The 17623-nt window shown below is 37.2% G+C and overlaps 1 protein-coding gene and 1 non-coding gene across 2 annotated transcripts; one reads left to right on the top strand and one right to left on the bottom strand.

The window, feature by feature from the left end:
- Window positions 1-313: 313 nt before the first annotated feature.
- Window positions 314-685, bottom strand: LOC141720028 (uncharacterized). Its single transcript, XM_074522385.1, has one exon. It carries the CDS (start codon window positions 683-685, stop codon window positions 314-316), a length of 372 nt encoding a protein of 123 aa, XP_074378486.1.
- An 8742-nt stretch (window positions 686-9427) lies between these two features.
- Window positions 9428-9532, top strand: LOC141723056 (small nucleolar RNA R71). The gene has a single exon (XR_012576049.1). It is a non-coding gene; the product is annotated as a small nucleolar RNA R71 (small nucleolar RNA).
- Window positions 9533-17623: the final 8091 nt, after the last annotated feature.

The following is a 17623-nucleotide window of genomic DNA, read 5'->3' as shown; positions in this document are numbered from 1 at the left end:
AAGGGGTAAAATTCGGCTGGGGTGTTTTTGATTTGAATTTTCTGTTTTTTCTGTTTTTTTTTCTTTTTCCAGAACCTTCGCACGGCTGCCCCGCATCTCCGCGCGGCCGCCCCGCTTCTCCGCGCGGGCGCACCGTGTTCCTCATATTTTTGCGCGGCCACCCTGCTTCTCCGCGCGAGCGCGCCGAGCTTCTGCAAAACTGATTTTTTTTTGTTTTTTTCCATTTTCTTGTCGAACCAACTATACAACAAACATGGGTTGCCTCCCACGAAGCGCTTGGTTTACGTCTCTAGCTTGACGTGAAACCTCAGATTCAAGTTGTTGAAAGAACGGCGCTCACCACCTTGTGGTTCACCGTGTCTCCATAGTAATGCTTCAATCTCTGCCCATTTACCTTGAACGCTTGATTCAGATGCATTTCAAAAATCTCTACCGCCCTATGTGGAAATATAGTTTTGACCGTGAATGGCCCTGACCACCTCGACTTGAGTTTTCCCAGAAAAAGACGGAGACGAGAGTTGTACAATAGAACTTTCTGACCGGGCACAAAAGACTTGCGCACTAATGTTCTATCATGCCATCTCTTGACTTTCTCCTTGTACACTTTGTCATTCTCATAATCCTCTAGTCGAAACTCCTCGAGCTCATTTAATTGAAGCATTCTTTTTTCTCCAGCAGCTTCCATGTCAAGGTTTAACTTCTTCAAAGCCTAATATGCTTTATGCTCTAACTCTGCGGGCAAATGACACGCCTTCCCATACACCAACTGGAAAGGAGACATACCAAGAGGAGTTTTGAATGCAGTTCTATATGCCCAAACAGCTTTATCTAGCTTCAAAGACCAATCTTTTCTTGTTGGACTCACCACCTTCTCCAAGATACGTTTAATCTCCCGATTAGACACTTCATCCTGCCCATTAGTTTGAGGATGGTAAGCTGTAGCAATACGATGATTCACGTGATAATTTTCCATCAATGCAGTGAACTTGCGATTGCAGAAATGCGATCCCTCGTCACTGATTATGACTCTCGGAGTGCCAAAACGCGTGAATATCTGCTTATGTAGGAAGTTAATCACCACCTTTGTAATAACCCCAATTTTTGGGAAATTTTGAAACCCTTATGAATAGTGTTTTTGCTGAATGAGAAAACTTTTCATGCCACACTATGTAGGGGTTCTGATATGGATATTCTGAGATTTTATTAGTACTTTATATGGGATATAAGTGTATGTAAAGATCGTCAGAATCCAAATCCGAACACTTTGGTTTTTCCCAGAAATACACTAGATACAGAGAGAATTGAGTATAAGGTAACAGGATAAAAAGGATTTAAATTAAAGGATTATAATAGAGGATCATAAAAAGGAATATAATGTATTGAGAAAGGTTAAGGGAACCTAAGTAATAAGATCCCGGGTATGATCCCTCAAGCGATAAACGAAAACGAAAGTTAAGCGAACCGTATAACAGATCAGCGGTCATTAGGCAAACAATTAGGAAGTTAATCAAAGGGATTAGAGAGAGTGATGTCACCCAACCAATGAGAAGAGGACAAGGAGGGGAGGATGACATCATGAGGATGACACAAGCATGACATAGAAGGGAAGGAAGTGTGGTTGAATTATAACCACACAAAATCAAGGTTAATTAAGTAATTAACCAAAAACAACACAAAAATCAACCAACCAAGCCAAAACATTTCATTTCACCAAACAAAACACAAAAATCTCTCTTCTTCTTCATGCTCTCGGCTTCTTTTCTTAAAAATTGAAGATCCAAGCTTCACCACTTACTATTTAGCAAGGTAATTATCTAAGCTTCCCCATGGATAGTTACATACTTCCTATAAGTTTAAGCTTCTAATTCCAAGCCAATCTTTTTCTATAAATCATGAAAGAAGATGGTGAATAGTATTTTTCAAGAACTAAAATTTGTGTTCTTGAAGTTTTGTTTAGATTAAGCTTGGATAAGGACTTTAAGGGTGATTCCAAGCCATTCTCTTGATTCTCCACTTTCCAAGGAAGGTATATCATCTCCAAACCCTAGATTCCTATGTATTATAAGATGATTTTGATTAGTAGGGTGATATTGTAGCTTGATGTTTGTGATTTAGAGTTTGCGAGTGAAATGATATTGAAATGGAATGGTAAATGTTGTTGTTTTGATTAAAAGAACTTAAGTATGGTTAAAGTTAAGCTTAGGCATAAGTATGAAGGTTAAAATTGAATTGGTTGGGGTTGTTATGATGTGATAAGGATGGATGTTTCTTGTATGTTGGAGTTGAGGTTGAATTGGGTTGGTTTTGAATGGTTTTAATTTGGGAAATCGCGTAAACATAGCCGTCGTAACGTCCGATTTTCTTTAGACTGTTTTTGTGCATAACATTAGGACCCGAGAACCCCCTGCTAGATTATTACTATTGCCATGACTAGATAGCTCATGTTACGAGCTTCGTTTTGATATGTAGTTCGTTCGATTCCGATGCACGGTTTAGGAGAAACGACCGTTTCAAGTAACGGCGTTTCGCGAACGAAACTTTTCCCCTCGCCTTACTTTGAAACATAGGTTAAAGACCAAAAAGGACTAATTGAAGTATGAAACATTTATGGTAAGTGTGTTTGGAAGTTGGTAAGATACTCGCGAAGGAATCGCCTTAAAACTCATAAAGGTTAAATTATTAAAAATGGTGGAGCCGAGGGTACTCGAGTGACTTAAGTGAATCAGTAAGCGCAAAATAAGCGTTAGAGTCTAAGTTAGTTAAAGTATAGATTTACAAGTGACTTTGGTTTAATTCCAACTTACTTGTTGCTTATAGGTTACCAGACTCGTCCCGAGCCATTCGTAACCCCCAGTCGCTCAGACAAGTTTTCTACCCGTTATAACTGTTGTTGTGATGAATATATGTATTTGCATTATCTTGCGATAGATGCATGTTGGTTAATTAGCAAATGTTGCAATATATTGAAGCATGCTGCTATGGTATATATATATATATATATATGCATGTCTGTTTCGCATTCTTTCCATATATATCTGTTGATTCAGTTGATAATACCTATGCTAGAGGATAGCGGTAATTTGCATATACCCTTAGTACAGGGACCCAAAGGTGAAAATATTTTCTAAAACCGGGAGTCGAGGATCCCGAGTAGATTTTGTATATATGGATATAAATATATATATATATACTTATATATATATATATAGTCATAATTTTCAAAACTATTAATCGAATAAGGTTTATTCGATAACTTTAACTTTATTTTATTATTGAATATTATTTCGAATATTATTCGAAGGCGTATGACTCCTTTATATTAAATGAATATTATTTTGAATATTCATTTGAGGACTTATGACTCCTTTTATTTTATTAATGAATATTATTTTGAATATTCATTCGAGGACTTATGACTCCTTTTATTTATTTATCTGAATATTATTTGAATATTCATTCGAGGGCTTATGACTCTTTTATATTATTTATTGAATATTATTTGAATATTCATTCGAGGGCTTATGACTCAGTTTATATTATTTAATGAATATTATTTGAATATTCATTTGAGGATCTATGACTCCGATTATTTGCTGAGGTATATTCTTTATTTTATTAAAGAATAAGGTGTCAATAATCAAACTTATTTTCGATTATTCAAATAAAGATAGTACTTTCATATAAGTATATCTTTGGTTATTTAATACTCGTTTCAAGTATAAGTTTTAATACTTCTACTTCAATTATTTTTATAAATATTATTCTTTATGGGAATATTATTTAAATAATAATATTCAGTCATTTTCTAAATATTCTGGGGACTGATTTACTTCATTAAATCAGCTTTACTCCAACCACTCTATAAAGTGTTTTCGAGTCTTCAAAATGATTTTTAAAAGTTAGAGCGGATCCAAAAACTCATTTTTATATTTAAGATCTTCCTTTTTAAGGGGATTTAAATACTCGCTCAAAATCTGAGGGATCCGGCTCTGTGGTGTATTTTATATTCGCAACACGGTTGCAGTTTTGGTAAATGAATTGATTACTTACCCAACGTTCGGGAAGTAAGTCCATCTATTGAGTCGGCATAAGCAACATGGGCTCAGTGGGCGTCCATGATAGTGTAAGTGGCTCAGTGGGAGTCCATCAAATGTATAAGTGGCTGAGTGGCAGTCCAGCATAAGGTCCTATTACGACCAGGGTGATGACCAGTGGGGAATTCGTCCATCTACTAGTAGAAAAGGTTACTTATGGGTATCTTTGCCTGATCAGCAAGATATCTGGTTTATGCCAAAATTCTTTTCCTTTCCAAACTTATTGGATATTGCAATTCTGTTCATACTTTACATGACAGAGGTTTTCAGGAAATGTATAAAGGAAGATGTATATGTGGATATATATATATATATATATCAGAACTTAATGAAGTATGTCATAACTTCATTTCCTTTAATAATATTTTAAAGATTTAATCTATTCAAATCTTGTCTTGTAGTTTCATCTATGTGATGAACTGTTGAAAGCTCATTATACTTTGAACAATGGTAGTTCAAGTAGCTTTATAAATGATATAAGTGTAGTGAAGTATTTGGTAACTTCATCTTTTAAACTTATATCTAATTAATAATTGTCTTATGAATGACAAAGATTTTCAGAAAAACGTTGAGACAAGGTTAGATATATGAGATCACCTTGCAACGATATTTTTTTATACAGTTATACACTGGGACTTTGTGTATATTATGCATGGAAGAGGACTTCCAATATTTTGAAAAGTATATATGTATATATACTGAATATTTCGCGACTTCATCGCATTAAGATATCAAACTTGGTTCATTTCTTTTGACCAAGACTTTCATGAGTATTATGAGTAGGCTCATATATTGTTAATCATTATACATATTATTTTGGTGGGCTTGCTGCTCACCCTTGCTTTCTTCTTTCATCACACAACATCAGATAGATAAGATGAACAGGACCAAGCTCCCAATTCGCAAGCGGATAGGAAACGTTCCGCAGCTTTCTGGAAGCGTTGAGGCCGTTGTAGCTGAGGTAGAAATTACCAATATGCTAAGTTTTCAACTAGTAATGTACCAGACTTATGTATATTATGAATTGTAATAATGGAAAAGAAATGTAAATTTATTCAGAAACCTTTTTAAGGTGTATTGACATATAATTGTGGAATAAAACGACTTGTGATTATTTTTGGATATTCATCTTTGAGACTATAACTTGTAGTGTGTGTGTTTATTGTGGGGTCACAGTACAGAGTAGTTGATTGTGTATTAAGATTGGGTGTTATTAAGGGAAATGGAACTCGTGACAACCCGGATCCCCGACCCCGGATTTGGGGGTGTTACAACCTTAGCTTCATTTGTTGGTAACGCTTTCACCTTGACCCATTCAGACACATAATCAACCACCAACAGAATATACTGATTGTTACAGGATGAGACAAATGGCCCCATGAAGTCGATTCCCCAAATATTGAAAATCTCAACTTTGAGCATCATATTAAGAGGCATCTCGTCTCTCTTGGATATATTACCAACTCGTTGGCAATGATCATATCTCGAAACGAACTGATGAGCATCCTTAAACAAAGTAGGCCAGAAAAATCCTGCTTGAAGGATACGAGCTTCTGTCTTATCTCCACCATAATGTCCACCATACATAGTAGAATGACAGTCTCGCAAGATTCCCTCAATCTCACTATACGGAATGTATCGTCTGATAATCTGGTCAACTCCCTATCTAAACAAGAAAGGTTCATCCCATCGATACCACTTCACCTCGTGTAGAAACTTCTTCCTTTGAGCATATTAGAGTTCTGGGGGAATAACATTACTCTCCAGATAGTTCAAAATATCTGCAAACCATGGCTCTTCTTCTTGCACCCCAAAAAGTTGCACATCAGGAAAAGATTTATTGATCAATGTCTTGTCCAGCAAAGTTTTACCTTGATCTTCCAAGCGTGATAGATGATCTGCTACTTGATTCTCTGTACCTTTCTGATCCTTGATTTCTAGCTCGAATTCTTGAAGTAAAAGAATCCATCGAATCAAGCGAGGATTTGAATCTTTCTTTGAAACTAGATATCAAATATCAGCGTGATCAGTGTAAACTGTCACCTTTATCCCAAGCAAATAAGATCGAAACTTCGCGAAACCATAAAAAATAGCCAACAACTCATTCTCTATGGTAGTCTAATTCAGCTGAGCACCATTAAGGGTATTACTAGCATAGTAAACCACATGGAAAATGTTCTGCTTCCTCTGGCCAAGAACTGCTCCAACTGCATAGTCACTAGCATCACACATCATCTCGAAGGGCTCATTCCAATCAGGTGCAGTAATCACAGGTGCTGTAGTCAAACTCTTTTTCAATCTTTAAAAAGCAGCTAGACATTCTTCGTCGAATTTGAAGGGAACATCCTTTTCCAGCAAATTGCACAAAGGCTTAGAGATTTTGGAGAAATCTTTGATGAAACACCGATAAAAACCGGCGTGACTAATAAAACTGCGGACTCCTTTAACTGAGATTGGTTTGGGAAGATTTTCAATTACCGCCACCTTGGCCTGATCCACCTCAAGACCCTTGCCAGATACCTTGTGCCTAAGAATGATACCCTGTTGCACCATGAAGTGACATTTTTCCCAGTTGAGCACCAAAATTGGTCTCAACACATCTTTTCAGCACCAACCCAAGATTGTGCAAACATTCGTCATAAGAAGTATCGAACACGGAAAAATCATCCATGAACACCTCCACATTAGTGCCAATCATGTCTGAGAACATGGCCATCATGCATCTCTGAAAGGTAGCAGGCGCACCACAAAGTCCGAAAGAGACTCGACGAAAAGCAAAAGTGCCAAATGGACAAGTAAACGTGGTTTTCTCTTGATCTTCCGGAGCAATGCAAATCTGGTTATATCCCGAATATCCATCCAAAAGACAATAGTACTCGTGTCCAGCCAACCTGTCAAGTATATGATCAATGAATGGAAGTGGGAAGTGATCTTTCCTTATGGCTTTATTCAGCTTTCGATAATCCATGCAAACTCTCCATCCTTTAACTGTCCGAGTAGGAATGAGCTCATTCTTCTCATTAGCCACAACGGTCATGCCTCCTTTCTTAGGCACACATTGCACCAGGCTCACCCACGAACTGTCAGATATAGGATAAATGATTCTTGTATCTAGCCATTTAAGAATTTCTTTCTTCACAACCTCCTTCATGATAGGGTTTAGCCTTCTTTGTTGCTCAACAGTTGGCTTGCTTCCTTCCTCAAGCAGAATTTTATGCATGCAATAAGAAGGGATGATTCCCTTGATATCTGCTATAGTCCATCCAATTGCTGACTTAAACTCTCTCAAAATTCTCAAGAGATTATCTTCATCACTTCCTGAAAGGTCAGATGTAATAATAACAGACAAAGTAGATGCATCACCTAAAAATGCATACCTCAAGTGATCAGGCAGTGGTTTGAGCTCAAGTGTAGGAGCTTCTTCAATAGATGGTTTGAGATGCTTGGGAGAATTTTTCAACTCTTCCAATCTAAGAGACTCGATCGGCAAATCCAACTTCCTCTTCCATGGGAATGCATTCAAATATTGCAATTGTTCTTCCCATTTTTCATCTTCACTATCAGAATCCCCCGTTAAGGTTCTTTCTAAGGCGTCAGTCCGCAGCAAGTGATCAAGCTCTGAAGTCACTACGGAGTCGACCAACTCCACCTTAAAGCACTCTTCTTCATTAGTAGGGAATTTCATTGCGTTGAAGACATTGAACGTGATATCCTGACCTTGAACTCTCATGATTAGTTCACCCTTTTGCACATCGATAAGAGTTCAGCCCGTAGCTAAGAATGGTCTTCTCAAGATAATGGGAATCTTCTTATCCTCCTCAAAGTGTAGAATGACAAAATCAGCAGGGAAGATGAGTTTATCCACCTTAACCAATATATCCTCCACTACTCCTCGCGGATAAGTGATGGAATGATTAGCCAACTGCAAAGACATGTTCACAGGTTTTGGATCAGGTAGTCCAAGTTTCTTGAAAATAGACAAGGGCATCAAATTGATGCTAGCTCCCAAGTCACATAAACAATTGTTGAACGACAGATTGCCAATAGTGCAAGGTATCGTGAAGCTTCCTGGATCTTTAAGCTTATGAGGTAGTTTCTGTTACAGCACAACACTGCACTCTTCCGTTAGAGCAACGATTTTCAACTTCTCAAGTTTTAGCTTCCGAGATAGAATACCCTTCATGAACTTAGCATAGCTCGGCATCTGTTCAAGAGCTTCAGCAAAAGGTATGTTAATGTGAAACTTCTTGAAGACCTCTAAAAACTTGGCAAATTACTTATCGAACTTCTGCTTTTGAAGTCTTTTAGGATATGGTGGAGGTGGGTAGACCTGTTTATCCCCTGTATTACCTTCAAGAGGATTGCTTTCAACAGCTTTCTTCTTTGGTTCCACCTCGGCATCCTTCTGTACTACTTTTTCAGCTACCATCTCCTTTTCTGGAATTGGAAAAGGTGCAGATGCACCTTCACTCTGAATAGAATCTTCATCTTCCTGAATTTGGGGACTCGTGACCTTTCCAGATCTCAATGTGATTATCTTCAACTTCTCCTTGACTTCCCTCTTCCCTGGATTAGCTTCTGTATCACTAGGTAGGGTTCCTAGTTGACGGTTCAACAAAGCATTGGCAATTTGCCCTATTTGATTCTCCAGAGTCTTTATAGAAACCGCTTGGCTTTTGCACATAAGCCTCAACTCCTCCAATTCATATTTTTCATTAGTAGATTGACCGGCGTTCCCATGCGATTGTTGTTGAAGTTGGAGTTGTTGTCTTGTTGCATTCTGTTATTGAAAACCAGGATGGTTAAATTGCTTTGCTCCAATCTGCCGATACGGCTGTTGTACCGCATTCTAATTGTTGCTCCAACTGAAGTTAGGATGATTACGGTTGTTAGGATGATAAGTGGCATGAACTGGTTGTTGTGACCTCTGAAAGTTGCTCACAAACTGAGCTAATTCACTAGAGATAGCACACTGCTCCGTTTCGTGCGCACCTGCACAAAGCTCACAAACACTTGTGATTTAATTAACTCCATAATTAGCCAAAAAATCCACTTTCATCGTTAACGCCTTTAGCTGAGCAGCTATAGCAGTAGCTGTATCCACCTCCAGAATTCCTGCTACCTTGCCTTGAGGTAGCCTATGAGTTGGGTTCTGATATTCATTAGCAGCCATCAATTCAATTAGCTCATAAGCTTCATCGTAGCTCTTAGCCCATAAGGCTCCACCTGACTCCTTTTTTGGCGGTGGGTTGCCCGGGATTGTTGCATCGAGCATGGGTCTTGATTGTGCTCCCAAACCATTGTAAAAGCAATTGATGATCATCCAATCAGGCATTCCATGATGAGGACACTTCCTAAGCATCTCCTTGTAGCGCTCCCAAGCCTCACACAAAGATTCTCCTGATTGCTACGCAAATTGAGTGAGAGCATTCCTGATTGGAGCTGTCTTCACCATAGAGAAGTATTTAGTAAGAAACTTCTGAGCAAGATCCTCCCAAGTAGTGATAGAACCTGCTGGTAGAGAATGTAACCAGCACTTAGCTTTGTCCCTCGGAGAGAATGGGAAAAGCCTCAACTTTATAGCATCTTCAGAAACATTGTTGAACTTGAAAGTGTCACAGTTGTCGATGAAATCTCTAATGTACATGTTGGGATCTTCCGTTGGAGAAGCCCCAAACTGGACTGAATTATGCACCATCTGAATCGTGCTACACTTGATTTCAAAGGTATTAGCCGTAATTGCTGGTCTGATAATGCTATATTGAATGTCATTGATCTTTGGTTGAAAATAATCCATCAAGGCTTTCGGATTCGCTGCTTGATCTCCCATTGTAATGATCGCTTCTTCTTCAACTTTCTCAACTTCTTCGAAAATTTCTTCGACTACTTCAACTTCTTCCAGTGTTTCCTTACGAGATTGAGAACGTGTTCGCATACACGCTCTCTAGAGTACCTGAAACACCAACAAAGTAAACAAGTAAGTAAAATATCCGAGTCAGTGAACTTTAACGACCACTGATGTCAAGCACATAAACTAAATTTAACACCAAACTCCCCGGCAGCTGCGCCAAAAACTTGTTCGCTGTAATTCTAACGCGAAAATACACACAAGCGTACACGATCACAAGTAGTATAAGATTCAATTCAAGTTCGTTCCCACATAGAATTAGGTTAATTTTAGATTATGCACTTATGCAACAATGTATGGTTATCGCTCAATGCTAAGACAAGTAACAATTTGAGTTTTGATTATCTAAGAGATTATACTAAATAACATTAACTAAGAGAATAAAGATTGAATTACTTATATGAGAATAAACATGGGATTCTAACTTCATTAAATACTTCATTCAAAGTCTATGTCTTTAACCTTAGCATGTGATAGTGATGACAACTTATCAGATAATACGAAATTAGTATACACCAACTTTCGTTGTACGTATACCCTACTATCAAACATCCACAATTAAGATAGAAGTTGAATATGCACCAATTATGCTTAGTCCCTATATGTCTATAAAGATTGAAAATATAACGGTTTAAGACCAAGTTATTTATCGTGCTTACATAGGGTGAATATGAATCATGCATAACAAATATACATGAACCTATGCTAGCATGGAAAGTTCTAAACCTCTATATTCACTGTCGCTTCAATATAGATTCACAAACAATCTTAGATGTTAGCTACACATCAAAGACGAATAAGCACAACCAAACTAGGAAATCATAAATCACCACACACAAAGGATTATAAAATAATTAAGTATTGAAATCCATAGATAAATCCATTAGAACCCCATGAGAACGATTAGTTCATAATCGAACTCATTGTCACCATGGGTTCCAATGAAAACATGATAATAAACAATAGAAGTGTACTAGGGTTCAAAGACAAATCGAAAACAAGCATCTGAAATACAACTATAATGAAGAATATAAAAGTCTTCTTCTCCGTAGCCGTCTTGTGCTCTTCTAGGCCTTCGTATTGCTCTCACAGGTCTCCTCGTTATTTAAAATGAATTATTATAGGTTTATATAGCTTCTGGACGACCTGGGCTTTCAAACTCTCAAAATCAGACTTGAATCAGGATTCTGGGCCAGAACTACCGCGCGACCGCCCCAACCTCCGTGCGGGCGCGCGCACTTGTTGCTTCTCTGGCGCGGCCGCCCCGCCTTCTGTGCGGGCGCGCCGTGCTTCTGTCCCTTGACTTCATTTCTTATTTCTGCTGTATCTTAAGTTCCTTCTATCAGAATTTGGCGATCCAATAGTCCATGCGAATCTATTTTCTTGAGAAGCTCAATTATTCATCCAACTAATGCCTGAAATGCAAGAACACAAAAACACATCAAAAATACCAATAACTTGAGTTCAAAACACCAACTTAAGCTTGTAATGAAGCATTCCAAGTTGATATAAAATCCACTTATCAACATACGTGCTTAACAATGAGGTGCAATACCCCGGTTATTATGATAATCTGAAGTGTAACCTCACTGGTTTCAGTAATATATGCGGTGGTTTAGGATTATTAAATTTTAGGTCATTTGACATGCTGCTTTTCACCTACGATGTTGGAAGGACTTTTAGGTTAAGTTTTTATGACGCCAGAAATGTTGAGATAGTTCTTGATCCTCATTCTATTCTTTCACCAAGTAAGTTAATACATATGTTTAATATTAAATTATTTGTTTTATCTCTGAGCCGGAGTATTGCTAAATGTGTGAAGTTATGAAGCAAGGCAGTTATCATTTTCTCTTTGTTATCCCTCAAAAATTTGCAATTGAAGTGCAGAATTTTCACATGTTAAAGTATTGTTATGGAGTGGTCGATTCCTTGTCTTTTGTGAAGCAGTCTCATTCATCCAATTTTTTAGTTATTTTTAAATAGTTGGTTTTTTTTATAATGCAGGACATTTTAGTTGATTATAGTAATCTTATGATCTTTTGGAGGAAGAAAGAGAAGATTAAAGTTTTTAAAGGTGATTGTTATTGGGAGTTAGAGATCCGAAAGCGTAAGCAGGGCAATCAGACTGCAATTCTGGGTGGTTGGATGAAGTTCCGTGATGACCTGCAGCTGAAAGTTGGTGACCGTTGTTGCTTCACTTGGATTGATGCATCATATACGCGTTTTCGTGTGGAAATATTGCGGGCAGTTATCGTGATCGATTGAAAGAGTATGACTTTCCTTGTCTTTATGTTATTTCTTTGAACTAATATTCCTGGTAGTTTCTGTCTATTTAGTTAATATAGTGACATTTGAAACTAATCATTAAGGATGCCATTTAACTGTTTGACTGATATAATCTGTCAAAGTATTTGTGTTTTGTGTGATGGTTAATTATTTATGTTATGTTTAATTTGGGATATCTTTCCGTTTTCTTTAGAGGGATAGTTAAATTTAGAATTGTCAAAAGTGACATTAGAGAATTACATAAACACAAGGAAAATGAGAATAATGTCTGCAAGTACAACACATAAAATCACAGAGTTAATATAATTGAATTTGCAATGTCTGATCTTCTATGACCCCATTGCCTCACTTTCATTATTCATCTGTGATATGTTGTCCAGATGAAAAGATGTTCTAGAAGGCTGAGAATATAGTATTATAAGTAAATTAAGTATTTATCTGAGATATTGTGTCTTAAAAAATTAAACAGAGATGTTAGTACCTCTCCAATTGATTGTTCACAGAACTTCATGATTGTATCTTGCTCATCATTTTCCGAATCGAAGTAAAAACCTTTGAATATATCATTGGCGAGATACATAGGATCCATTTGTTCAATATTTTCTTCCTCAATGAGTAATTTAATTGTATATTCTCCCTTTTCCAATTTTTTGAAGATAGGTGGAAAGGGTCCTTTGAACTATAATTGTTGAAATGTTAGGTATTTTGAACATGTTACCATAAGTATACTTTTAGTAGAATGTAATATACGTCTTCTTCTACTAGTTGATAGACCCTTTTTCTTAATATTGTACGAATGGGTCTGTCCATTAGAACAATTCCTATTTACCCAGTATTGTCAAATGTCGTTACACAGATTCCAAACCTAAAGGAACATGCAGAACATTAAATATCTTCAATGAATAATGAAATAAGTTAGAAACATACTTTTTATCCAGTTCGGGTACAATTTTGTTGCACTTTGGATAGTAAAGATGTTCCTCTTCTAACTTTATTTGCTTGTAGCATGAAGTGCAAACAGAGTAAAACCATGTTGGTATTCTTGCACATGTTTGATTGTCAACTGACAAACCACATTTTCCTAAGACAATTGGAAATTAACATAAGTGCAAAGCTTATTTGCAAGTTTTTAGAAGATTTTTGAACATTAAAGGAAATAATACATTTAAGTAATCAGAATTCAATTTCTTAATTTCCTCGACAGTGAAAGTCTGTAATGGTCTTCTCGACTTTGTTTGTTCCATATCTTCTTTGAAGTTTGGAATTCTGCACATTTTTATTGAATAAATAAATAATAGTTTACATATGAGTTTATTCGTATGATTATTAGAGAATGTAGGATTTACATTTTTCTTAACGCTGCCACACTGTGATGATTATAGTTGATGAAGAAAGTTGTTGGAGAAAAGTTACAAATATCATATTCACCTGTTATGATACCGGAATATATGAGATACCTTTTCATAAAAATGATGTATAAATTGTAAGACATGAAGTACCTCATATACATTTCCATTGACTGACTTTTCCACTTACAACAATTAGAATTAAGGGGTATTCAAATTTCACAATATCGATGTTATTTTGGAAGTCATGTGCCATACTGTCCCTGAAAGTGACATTAAGCTTCTTCCTGTTCATTTTGTACAGTGTTTAGACAATGAAAGAAGAAATAGAAAATCTTTAAAATCTCCTAATTGAAAGTTTCATACTTCCCATCAGTGATTTTCAACTTGACTTGTAATTTTTCCTTTCCGACACTGGTATATATCTGTTTGGTATCTTCTCTTTTGATTATCACTCCAACAACATCTACATGTTTATGAACATATGAAATAAGTATTTGTGACATATGTAATATATAGGTACATTGGAGTGATAACATACCTGCAAGATAAATATTTTATTTTGCGAGTTTGTCATTGTTAGGGCGGAAAACTAGCGCTAATAATTCACGCAAGTATACGCATTCACAAGTAATATAGAATAATTTCTAGTTCGTTCCCACAGAGACTCAGACTAATTATGTTCAATTAACACTTACTCACCAATGTCTGATTACTTCTCAATGTCAAGACAATAACACGTAGATTTGGTTAACTAATTATTAACTATAATTAACTACGAGAATTAAAAACATAATTGATACTTGAATTAACAATACTAAACACACATGAGATCATAACTTCATTACTACTTCCTTCAATAGTTATTGTTATTACCCTTAGCATGTAACGATGATGATATTAATCGAACAACACGAAACTGGTAAAAGCCAACTTTCGTTGTACTACTACCATTCTACCAAACATCCACAATTAAGATAGAAGTTGAATAGGCATCAATTATGTTGAGACCCCATATGTCTAGAGAATTTGACAACATAACGATTTAAAAGCACAAGTTATTCCTTATGATTACACAGGGCAAGTAAAACGGTTAGAGTTACCCACTAATCATGCACACACATACATGAACCTATGCTAGCATGGCAAGATCTAAACCTCAAGATCCACTGTCGCTTCACAAGAGATTAACAACCTATCTTATATATTCGCGACGCACATAAGACGAATAAGCACAACCAATACTAGATATCATGCAATCATCACACACTAAGGTATTAAACAACTAACTAAAGAATTCCATAGTAAATCCGTTATAACCCCATGATCATGATTAGCCCATGATTGAACTCATCGTCACCATCGGTTCATATGAAAACATGATAATAACACATGAGAATAATTAATAAAACTACTTATATTAAACCAGAGTACGTCACAAGAGTAAATAGGTTCAAAGTTAAGAAAACTAGCATCCACTATTATAACGAAATAAAGAATCACAAGAAACTATGCTTCCTCTTCGTTGCGATGTGCTAAAACGGTCTTCTTCCTTATCTCCTAGCTCCTCGACTAATACCACGATTCAACTCTACGTGAAACGTCTCTGAAAACTATGTATATAAAAGCCCCACAAAATCCAGCCATCTAAGAAGTCAGAAGTCCAACAGAACAAGAACTCTAAAAATTAGATTTTTAATTCGCGCCCCTGAGCGGCCGCCCAGCCAAGCTGAGCGAGCGCCCAACACCTTTATGGAAAATTTGATATTTTGCTCCCGTTCTTTGCTGCATTCTGCTCCTATCTTCTCACTCGCAATGCCAAACACATACTAAGGCTTATTCTTGATGAAATCTCTTCACAAATGTCAGTAATACCCTGAAATGCACAAACACTAGAAAAACGCATCAAATACATAAAATACTTGATTTCAAGACATCAATTCAAGCCATTATAAGATGTTCTAAGTGGTATAAAATGCCACTTATCACACCCCTAAACTTAAATCGATGCTTGTCCTCAAGCGTCACAGACTCAAAAACAAAACAAAAACATGCATGAATGCAATCTATATGAAATGCAGCGATCCCCCTCACAACAACTAAACCAACCAACTCATGACATCTCAATAAATGCAATTAGGCGAATAAAGATCAATCAAATCATGCAAACTAACATACCACCAGAAACGTGGTGTGTGTAGATGCTTAACAGATATTCTTCGAAACTAGATCAATTATCATAATTCGACTATCCTCAAGGTAATCACATGATTATATGAAGAATAAATTCTAGGCATAAAATGACTTAAACACTTCAAGATTACTGGAGCTTATTGCGGAATCATGCTTTTATTTACACAACAACAAATGCTTATTTGACCATGCAATGAGTGAGGTCCACAAAAGACTTATACAATGACATCCATTTAGCGAGCGTTAGGTTAGCGGAGCCCACTCGTGATCAATTATGCATAAACACTTTTTTTTCTTTCCTTTTTTTTCTTTTTCTATCTTTTTTTTTCTTTTTTTTTCTTTTTTTTTCAAAATTCCGAGCAAGTGCGTTTCGCTCCATCTTGCTCAACCCTAGACTACTCGCATAAAAATATGAGCCAGCTACTAGCCATTTGATGCCTAGCCACAATTAGCAATGAGTTCCAATTTTTACTCCAATGTTTTCTTTTCATGCCTTTTATCATTAAGAACCTATTATAAATTCTAAGCATAATCAATAGATTAACCTCAAAAACCATCAAACCATGATAACAATCTAGCCCTTCAGCATGCTCTAAGACTTAGTGAAATTACAAGTGTTTCTAGTATGCATGTCATCCTACAAGACTCAACATCACTCTAACGCTATCACTACACTCGCATCAATATCATAAATCAATTGGTAAAGCTACGCAAAAGGGATCATGGTAAATGCATGAGCTAAATGACATGATAAATAAAACTATAAAAAAAAACTATATGACAAAAATATGCAATTATATGAACTAAACTATCATGAATATGCAACTACATGACAAACACACAAAAATATTCCTTAACTACCACCCCTAAACTTAAAATCTTCATTGTCCCTAGTGAAGGTAGTAGAAAGGAACACAGGGTTTACCTACTCGGAGAAATCATCATCATCTCCCTCAGAGGGTGGAGTATCAGGAGGCGGATAAGCAGAGTCCTCACCAAAAACGGTCCACTGGATGTCAGCTCCAAGGCCTCTGAAAGCAGTCCCAAGTGCAAGGGTGAGCTCCTGAGCAAACCTACTCTGCGTCTCGTACATAGCGTCCATCATCCTCGACAGCCTCATATACTGGGCATCAGCCATGCCAGCACCCTCCTGAGCTCTAGAAGTACCTGCCTCATCACGAACCTGACTGGGCCTAGCCATGGTAGCACCAGCTGTTGGACATCCTCCTGGAAGACGATAACCCAACCCATGCTCCTCGGGCTCTCCACCCGTCCACTCCTGCATCGCATTCATAGTCGCTGAATCAATAGGAGTGGCCGGCATCTGCACCTGCTCGTGAGACGGCCAATGAACTCCCACTGCTCGGCATAGCTTCGTGACAGTAGATGCATAAAGGGATGTTCATGTGCTTCGCTCCCCTCAAAAACTTCAGAATTCCTTGGTAGATGAACTCACCAAGGTCCACATAATACTCCTCATTCAAAATACCCCATAACAACCTTTCTCGCTCAACTGTACCCTCATGTGCATGTGAAGTAGGCAAAATATTAGCACAAATAAAGGCATTCCATGCACGGGCATACCTGTTCATCGCAATCGCCGGAAAAGAACGATACTCATTAGTCCCAGTCTTGAACTTCCAAACCGTACCCGGTTGACAGAGAGTAGCACAAATCAAATCCAAATCAAACTCCTCGGAGGGCTTCTCATTCCAATTCTCCTCTGTGGGCTTCCGCTGTCGTTGCCCAATCACACGGCGAATCGCCTCAGGATGATAATCCACTGTTAGCCCACG

Source organism: Apium graveolens, chromosome 4 (genome assembly GCF_009905375.1).
Source record: "Apium graveolens cultivar Ventura chromosome 4, ASM990537v1, whole genome shotgun sequence".
In the NCBI taxonomy this organism is placed as follows: Eukaryota; Viridiplantae; Streptophyta; class Magnoliopsida; order Apiales; family Apiaceae; genus Apium; species Apium graveolens.
This window is presented reverse-complemented; position numbering and strand designations above follow the sequence as displayed.